General features: G+C 37.7%; 2 protein-coding genes across 2 annotated transcripts; both read right to left on the reverse strand.

Moving 5' to 3' along the window:
• Positions 1-271: 271 nt before the first annotated feature.
• Positions 272-7,984, reverse strand: CBG22529 (the record flags this gene model as incomplete). Its single annotated transcript, XM_045236378.1, has 12 exons — positions 272-368; positions 579-720; positions 1,267-1,557; positions 2,991-3,473; positions 4,044-4,405; positions 4,448-4,675; positions 4,876-5,088; positions 5,137-5,352; positions 6,065-6,208; positions 6,257-6,394; positions 6,441-6,515; positions 7,734-7,984. 12 exons carry the CDS (start codon positions 7,982-7,984, stop codon positions 272-274), a joined length of 2,640 nt encoding a protein of 879 aa, XP_045097591.1.
• A 1,183-nt stretch (positions 7,985-9,167) lies between these two features.
• CBG22530 lies at positions 9,168-9,617 on the reverse strand (the record flags this gene model as incomplete). Its single annotated transcript, XM_002634885.1, has 2 exons — positions 9,168-9,434; positions 9,480-9,617. 2 exons carry the CDS (start codon positions 9,615-9,617, stop codon positions 9,168-9,170), a joined length of 405 nt encoding a protein of 134 aa, XP_002634931.1.
• Between the last annotated feature and the right edge of the window lie 341 nt (positions 9,618-9,958).

Consider the following 9,958-nt stretch of genomic DNA (forward strand, 5'->3'; position numbering starts at 1 on the left):
GGGAGGCATGAGAAAAAGGAAATTTTTGGAAACATGTGGAATTCTAGAGAGGGTCGAGCACGTAATATTTTTTACGATTTGATTTGAAATTTTTTTTAAATTCTGAAAAAATTTATTTATCCAAAATCAGCATAACCCGAAAATCAATAGATGAAATGTACCGGTGGTTGGAGGGGTGGGGGAAATTCGATGACAATTTTTTTCAATTTTTTGAACATATAATTAATTAATTAATTGGTACTAATTACAAAATTACATAGTTGAACAAAAATTATACTTGAACCGGTTGTATTTTAAGTGTTGGGTCTCGATGGCACATGTATTTTATTAGGCAGACACAAATGGAAGTGAACACGCCGAGGATCATTCTGGAAGAGAAATAATTGATGGCCTAGGAATTTTGTATCTCGGCCAGGGAGGCTTATTCTGTTTAAATCTGTTTCGAAATCGGAAAAATGAAGAATGGAAGAATCAGTTTAGCTGAAAATCAAAATTTTGAAAAAAAATACGAAAATTTCAGAATTTTTAAATTAGAATTTTTTGGAAATTTTCAGACATTTCATTTTTTTTTGACTTACAGCACAAAAGCACTGAATGATGCCATTAGATAGAACCCGTTTTCAGTGGATTTGATGTTTTCAGCCCATTTCGCAGCCATGGCACGGATTCCTTGGGCACGCTGGGAGAGAGAGCCTTCAGTGGAGTCGTATTTTGAAAATTCTGAAAATTCTTTAAACTTTCCTTTGAAATGAATGATTGTTGTTATTTTTCACACTTTTTTAGTTGAAAACTTGATTACGCGTACCGTATTTCCTCAAATAGAAGCCCACTTAGCTTTGATCCTCATTATCTCGATTCCGGTGATATCTTATCAAAAAGTAGTCAACTGATAAAGTCTTTATCATGATATCAGCAATATTTTATTAGTTGACAGATTTTTGGTATCTTTTATAGGAACCAAGATAATTGAGCTCAAAGATGATGGTTTGGGGAGCCATTCTATTGCTATTTCCTCTAACAGACGTCCATCCAAATTGGTAACTTTGAGCTCAATTATCTCCATATCTGTGAAAGATATCAAAATTTTGTCAACTAATAAATTATTTATCACAACATGTACAATATTTTATCAGTTAACAATTTTTCAATATCTCTCACAGGAACCGAGATAATTGAGCTCGAACTTTACAGTGTGAAGGCCATTCTATTACAGATTTTACGATATTTGAAACAATTACTTTTTTACTCTTTCTTCTAATTTCTTACCATTCTCACCCATCACTCTCACATTGGTCACTTTCCTTATCAGCATCGAATCATCAGCCCATAATTCACACGAGTATTCTCCAGCATCAGAGAACGTCGTCTGAGTTATTGTCAGAATTTGATCCTTTTTCGAAAATTTCACTTTCTTTTGGAATAATATCACTTGTTGGTCTCGTTTCCATACGATTCTCTGGATGTCTGGTTGAAGATCAACTGAGCAATCAATCTTCAAGGATCCTCCCTTTTTGATAGTCTTTGGGTCAGGGTCATCAGGGTAGTGGAATTTGTTGTCTGGAACAAAACATTCAGTACCGACCGACAAGTATTTTTCAGTTGATTTTGGCCACTTTCTGGAGCTTGGAGCTTAGTTGTCAAGTTTCCAATTATGAGAATTTCGGAGGGTGAAAAACAAGCCGAGGGACAGGAGATTTTTCTGAGGTTTTTTGGAGTTAGGGTATGCATTCTACCGTGACGGTGTACAACGCTTAATGTCACTCTGCGTACAGCGGTCGTCCTCGCCTTTATGTATGCAATCAGGCTTGCGCTTTCTCTTTGCCCGCGTGGCTCAGTCGGCAGCGGCTCCGCACCCTCAATACTCGCCCCAACAAGTTCAACTCCTCGACGGGCATATTCGAACAGAATGTCGAGAACGTTATTTTTTTTCATGTCTCCCCACCTTTAAAGAAGTTCCCATATTGACAGATTACTGAAAAAATCCAGTTTTTTCACAGCCTAGTATTATGCTTGTCTGAGAAAAAAAAGGTTAGAGAGTATTTTTTGCAGTCTGAATACGGTAGCGATATCGAAGCGGAGAGCCTAAATAGCACACATAAGGTGGAGACACAGACACTTTTTCTCTGCGTCTCAACCTTTTTTTTCTCAGACAAGGATAATACAAAAACGGACAAAAATGATGCCTTTCGGGAAATAGCTGAAAAATAGAGAACAAAGTTTTTTTTTTCAATTCTGTATAGAATTCAGCTCTCTAGTTCATCTGGGGGCCGAGATATAGCTGTTTGAAGTTTTGGGGGCTAGAGACGCAGCGTGTCTGTTCCTCTGCGTCTCTAACCTCACAAACTTCAAATGACTTCATCTCAATTTTCAGATGAGCTAGACACTCGGTTTCTGAACAGAATTGCACGCTTTAAATCGAATTTTCAGATTGTTTGCCAGTGATCTACCGTTGGTCCGTCGTTGGCTCGTATTGCCATGGTGGCAAAACAAAATTATGCCAAAACGGGCCAACGACAGACCAACGGCCGACTACCGGCAGACAATTGGAGAATTCGATTCAAAACGTACGATCCTGTCTAAAATTTGATTTTCTAAGTCATCTAGAAATAGAGATACAGATCATTTGAAGTTGGTGAGGTCAGACACGCAGACGACAAGACACGCTGCCTCTCTAGCCTCCAAAAATTCAAAGAGCTATATCTTTGCTCCCAAACGAGCTGGAACGCTGATTTTTATACAGAATTTAAGGGAATGTTATTGTCTATTTTTCAGTTATTTGTTAATTTCTAAAAGACGCCTGTTTTCTCACGTTTTCTGTACAAAAACTGACCAAAAAGTAATGTCTTTCAGGAATCGGAAAAAAAGGAATTTTCAAAAATTCTGTGAATGCAAAGTTTTTAATCTAGGCCTGTCTTACACATTCCAAAGTTTTCAAAGTGATCGGAAACTTGACAACCAAGCTCCAGACTTCTGAAAATGCTCAAAATGGCTGAAAATCAATCTTTCAAATGTTTCAGCACCAATCCCAAAATCAACTAACTCACCAAAAACCCCCAACTTGGCACTTGCTTGCACTTGTCCTGCTATATTTGTCGCATGACACGTGTACACCCCTTGATCCTCCATTGTCACATTCATCACATAGATATGATCATCATTCTGTGTCACATACAATCTTCTAGCTTCTGCCGCTGGGAATGGGATCCTCTCAAATGCCCACTTGACTTCAGGGCGGGGTGTTCCAGTGCCAGCACATAGGAATTTGGCGTTTTGTCCGACTAGGATGGACATGTCAGAAGGGATATATGTGAATTTGGGAGCTTGGTAGACTAATAGCTTGACGTGACTCGAAAAATCAGATCCGAATCGATTCCGAGCCACACACTGGTACTCTGAGTTGTCCGTCATTGCGACATTGTCAAGGATCAATTCTGCAGCAGCCAATTCTCTACCATCCAGTGTTCCGTTTACAACTAAAAATTTGTGGTTTTTTGACAAAATAAACATGAAAACGGGTCAGAAACGGACCTCTGGCGGGCTCTGCCATGGCTTCTATAAAAAATTCTAAATTATCATAACTTTTAAATTTTTTATTATTTTCTCTCGAAACCTATTTATACCACAGTCCCAGATTACAAGCTTCAAAATGAGCCCCAACACGGATAGGCTCCACCCACTTTGATTTTTCACGCGCGTCGCGGTCGTGCGTCGCGTGTCTTAGGGAAATTTCAAAATGGGCGGAGCCTACACGAGTTTGGGCTTGTTTTGAAGCTAATAATAAGCGGAAAACGATGGAAAGATCTAGAAATCTAAATTCAGACCATTTTTTGAAAATTCTGGTTTTGAAGCAATGCGTGTTGCTCAGACGGGTTTTGGCTTGTTCATAGACAAGATAAATCTTTCCAAAAAGTACTATTTTGTAGTGCTTTTCAAGTTGTATCATATTAAATTAGGCTGGTCTGAAACTATTGCTTAGGACCAGTTCAAGCCCAAAAAAACAAAAAATTTAGAAAGGCTAACAGTAAACCTAGATAAAATCTCACCTGCCGTTGTATTCACACTCAAAAAGGTTGCCGAATCTTGCACCAAGACTCTGGGCTGCCCATTTTCCATGACCCTCCATTCGATACTCAACGGACTTGCCCCATAAACATTGCACATGAATCTCGCCTGCTCTCCAATCAACGCCTTCACTTCCACAGGTTGCCGTACGATCTTGGCTCTTGGAGAATCATCGTGACATGTTAGGTTCGCTGTATCAATAGCTATCACATCCAAATCTGCCAGTGGCGCTGGATAGGAACATTTTGCAATGATCGAGGACCGATCTAGCTTCAGTTTGTATATCCAAGAGGCGAGCCAAGAGATTTGACAGTCACAGAGGATCGATGAAGAGTTCATGGTTCTAAAATTATCTTGTTCAATTGATATCGCTTCTGGATCTTACAGCTTCTTCAACTCCAACGGCTCAAAGGCTTCCGGATGGATGGTCGCTATTGGATTGTCCGTCAAATCCAACTCCTCCAGCGCCGGGAATCGTTCAAATGCTCTTTTGGGGATCACACGGAGCTGATTATTGGTAAATCGAAGAGATCGGAGGAATGGCATAGATGTGTTGTATAGGACAGCACCATCTTCCACACAGACAGCTAGAGTGTTGGAGGAGAGGTCCAGTCTGAATAAATTTATATTTATTACCGTAAAACCTGTAATAGAAGGGCTCCTAACTTTGATCTTAATTATCTCGATTTCTTCTAAAGATATCAAAAAAACTGTAAACTGATAAATTGTTTATCATAATATTATCAATATTTTATCAGTTGATTACTTTTTGATATCTTCCACAGACACCGAGAAAAATTGGTCCAAACATACTTATGTAAATTATCCATTCCAATCAACGCAAACTTGTGTAGGCTATCAATCAAATTTGCCGATAAAATCAACTCTTCCAGTTGCCTCAAAGCTCGGAATGATCCTGATGGAAGTGACTGGATCCTATTAGAATGTAAGGATAACCATTTGAGTTTTGGTGTATGACTCCAGGAGCTAGTATGAAATGATTGGATTTGGTTATAGGATAGGTCTCTGGAAATATAAAAGAATTTCAAAAATTTAAGTATTTTCAAAACTCACAAAACTTCCAAACTTGTCAACCCGAACATCCATCCCTCTGTCACTGATTGTACTCGATTAGTGGACAAATTTAGTCGAGTCAGGCCTTCACAAGCATAAAACATCCCATCATCTAGACGATATACGTCATTTTTGGTCAAACTGACATTTCGGAGAGATGGTAATTGGTTGAATGCGAGGAATCGAACTTCACGAATCATATTTCTCGTTAGGTCTCTGAGAGATAACTATTTGAGAACTATATACATTTAGATAGAACTTGATAAGAACTTCAAAATGATACTATTTGGATTACTGTATCTTATCTATGAACAAAGTTACAAGCCAAAAACTGTCTGAGCCATGCGATCATAGCCTTATAGCTTGTAACTTTGTTCATAGACAAGAAACAGTATACCAAGTAGTATTATTTTGTAGTACTTATCAAGTTCTGTCGTATCCAATTTAGTTGGTTTTAAAATATTGATCCATAAAGAAACTGAGACAATGCCTGCCGGGGACCATCTTGAGCCCTGTTTACGCCGTCTGGCGGGTCCTAGTTAAGTACAGTACGCCTCCCATGGTTTCTTTTACCATCAATATTTTTGAACTAGCTGAACTATATATAATAGAACTAACGGGTAATTATCTGACTAATTTAACCACTCACAATAAAACTCAACAAGTCCTACAAAATAATACTAATTGGATTACTGTATCTTGTCCATGAGCAAAGTTACATGCCACCAAGCAGTGACAGCGTAGCTCAGATGGTTTTTGGCTTGTAATTTTGTTCATAGACAAGATACAGTATTCCAAGTACTGTCATTTTGTAGTGGTTTTCGAGTTCTATCATACCTATTGTAGATAATTTAAAAATACTGATTCTAAAAGAATCTATGACCGAACCCGCTAGGACGTATCGTCGGACCCAATTATAAAAACTCACATCGTCTCCAAATGTCTCAATCTTGAAAACGAAAACTGCCTCAATGAGGTAATATGATTTCTAGCCAATTTCAGAGAAACTAATGTGGTGAATGTAGAAAACTGGTCAGATCCTAGATCGGTTATGGAATTCGAGGCGAGATCTCTGGAAATGTAATTTTTCAGATTTTTTAAAAATTTTTCCGATCATTACAATTTTTCAATATTCACTTTCGATGAGGTAATTGGTTTTGGCAAGAATGAAATAAGATTCCTGGATAGATCCACTGATCGAATAGCGGCTAGATTGCTCAGCTCTTCGGATGACAAGGTGGAGATTAGGTTGGATCGTCTGAAATTTTCTTTTTCTTCCAAGTTTGGGGTCCATAGAAACATACAAATCCAATTTTTCCAAGTGCTCCAACTCATGACTTCCTCCTGGTATCCGGGGTAGACGGTTTTTTCGTAGATTTCTGAAAATCCTATTTTCGATGACATCACTCTTCCCTACTCAATTCCTTCAAAAACATTTTTCTCTTACAAACATTTCCGATTTTCAAAAAAAAAATCACGAGTTTTCCAACTGATAAGATAGGGGGAATCGAGCCGACAACGACGAGGAATAAAGGAATTTACAATCGTAAGCACTTGGGCGTTAGAGTGTTCAAAAAATCATAAAGGAGAACTTTGGGACTTACAGTACTAGAAGATTGGGAAGATGGAGAAAAAAGTCAGCATCGATGTGGCGGATGATGTTGTTCGAAAGGTCTCTGAAATTGAATTTTGAGCTCAATTATCTCGGTTCCTATGAGAGATATCAAATATCTGTCAACTGATAAAATATAGGTGATATTATATTAAACAATTTATCAGTTGACAAATTCTTGATATCTTTCAAAGGAACCAAGGTAATTGAGCTCAAAGGTGACAGTTCTGGCTTGACTTAATTTGAATCTACCGTACTCCCTTTGACCTCAATTATCTTGGTTGCTATAAGAGATATTAAAAATTTGTCAATTGATAAAATATTGGTGATATTATGATAAACAACTTATTAGTTGAAAGATTTTTAAAATCTTTCAAAGGAACCGAGATAAATCGGCTCAAAGTTGAAAGGTAGGGGCCCTTCTATTAGAGGTTTTACGGTACATCGGCTCTTGTAAAAAGTAGAAATTTTTACAGCGAAATTATAATTTTGGTATAATTTCATGTATTCTAATAGTTGATCCCTTTTTTGGGCCTTTTCTGGGTATTAGGATAGTTGGACTCAAGTGTACTGTACCTCTCAAATTTAAGGATTCTGACTATTTTTCCTTTTTGACACTAATATATCTTGATCTTGTCATTAATTTTTGCTAATTATCGAAAATTGTAATAAGTGGATGCTAAGGTGATAAGGGATAGTGATGAACTATCGAATTTGAACGTTTCGATAATCAATTCAATTTCGTCTATGTTGCTTTAAATGGAAAATCTACCGTAAGCCATAGGCCACCGGAACCAACCACTTTGAGCCCATATATCCCAATTCCTGTAAATGATATCAAAAATATTTCAACTGATAAAATACTGTTGATATTATGATAAATATTTTGTCCGTTGATCACTTTTTGATATCTTCAACAGAAAATGAGATATATCAAAGCTGGGTAGCTTTCTATTAAAGTGTTTTTAGTTTTTATAAAACTCACAGGGTCTGTAGAAAATAAAATCCCTTTAACTTTGTCTTGTCAATAGTTTCAATCTCATTATCAGATAATAATAAAACCCTTGTGTTATTCGGAATCGACGTTGGAATATCCGGAAGATCTAGTGATGAGCAATCGACGACATCGCCCACACAATGACACAGTCCAATGCATACAGTTCCAAATGAGTCAACTTTCGGAATGAATAATAGAGAATCGTAGAGAATTAAAGTTAGTAAGGAATATACAATCATGTCCGCATTTTTTTGGAATTAATTAGAACTGCAAAATGTAGAGATATAGAGGCATATGACAGGAGAGACCTAGAGAAAGAGAGAAAACTGGGAAACCCAAAAAAAAATAAATGACTACTACTTCTTCTTCTATCCCTTCTCTCTCTATCTCTATCGTCTTAAAGAACACAGCAAATATACCAATTCGACCCCAAAAATCATTGGGGAAATAGTACGCCAATCAGAGAGAGTTTAGAGAAATTTCCGACTGATAGCCAGAGAGATCACTGTAAAGAGAGACGCAGATGGGAGATGATTATTTGTGTAAAAAAGAAGAAGGGAAAATGAAAATGAGTGAGAGAGAGAAAAGGATAGTTTATCAGACAGTTTGGCGGGGAAAAGGGCGAGGAGATTGAAAATCAGAAATGATAGAAAAAAGAAAGTGTGATTTTTTGGTGTTTTGAAGAATTGGAGGCTTTATAATGGGGCAGAATTGGCACCAAACTACTTTTTTGAAAATTTAACATTTGATAAGCTTATGAAGTCCGGAACAATTTCAATTCCAGAACACCGTTGAACCTGTAATATACTGACCGGCTCTTTTATATCATCGGAGGAGCACTCCTAATACAGGTGCCCTTGGCCCATACTATGGGTGTACATCAGAAGAGGGTACATCGAGGTACATCTTGGTTAGAAGGTACATTGACTGATGGGGTACATAGTTTGGAGGGGGTAAATCTAGGTAGTTGTCTCACTATCAGGGTGTATATCTAGGTCAACCTAAGCCTAGATGTACCAATCCCTAGGCTAATCTACCTAGATGTACCTTTTCAGACGATGTACCCTCTGAGTCAATGTACCCCTTGAGCATGAGGTGCACTATTTCAATGTACCCTCATAGTATGGGCCGGTGCCCTTTGATTAGAGGGATCATTTTAAATTCCCTAATCATAAATTTTATTTTTGAATTTCAATAAAAATCTTCAAAATCCTGTCAACAGCTTCTTTTGGAAAGGTCGTTATAATGTATCACTGAATTCGCTAATTTCAGAATCCCTTTCAGGTGCCAATACAACTTTCAAAAAAATAAATTTCAAGTATTCTGACTACAAGAAAGTGGTGGAATGTTCGATTATTTATTCACCAAAAATGATTCAAAACTGAAAAAGGGTACATTTATTTGTTGGATTCTTGTTCAGGTTCAAGCCTCCGTACTTCCTTCAGGATCAGGGGTTGTTAAATCACCGTTTGGTTCCGAAGCATCCGTAGTTCCTTCAGCATCTTCAGGATTAGCTTCATCATTATCATCAGCATCAGGTTCAATTGTTGCTTCCCCGTCATCTACTACATCTTCAAGTTCAGGTTTTAGTTCCCCTGTTAGTGAAATATTTTCCTTGATTTCTTTAAGCATTTCCAGAAGTTCAAGTAACTCGTCAAGATCAATCAACTCGGCAATATTGAGATTCCCCTGTAACTTGTGAAAATCATACAAGCATATAGTTATTCAACTCACAAGTGGTGTGTTCCCAAGAGCACCGTTGAGTTTTCCAGTAAGACCGTTGAGGAGTCCATTAGAATCACCAAGTACTGGAAGAGCCCAAACGACAGCAGTGGAGGCAAGGATAGCAAGAAGAGCTTTGTAGAAGAGCATTCTGGAAAAGGGAAAGTATCGAAATAGAAGAGAAGGGAACTGATGACTTTCCGCTTATTTGGGCTACCATTTTATACGAATTTCGATGTTTTTGATGGCCGATGAGGTAGTTGAAAACATCCCATTCAATCTTTTCATGATATGTTTTTACTTCCTACAATAATATTATTCCGAATTCCAGGATTCATTCGAGGATTCATGATCTACCAATTCAATGCGGAAACATAGGGGAACTGTGGTATTATATTCTTTGGGTTTCCAACAATTGCATACCTCCGAACACATGAAAATAACACCACGGTTCCTGGTGTGAGATGATATGTTTCCGCATTAGATTGGTA

The sequence above is a fragment of the Caenorhabditis briggsae genome (genome assembly GCF_000004555.2).
Source record: "Caenorhabditis briggsae complete genome, chrIV, whole genome shotgun sequence".
Taxonomy (NCBI): domain Eukaryota; kingdom Metazoa; phylum Nematoda; class Chromadorea; order Rhabditida; family Rhabditidae; genus Caenorhabditis; species Caenorhabditis briggsae.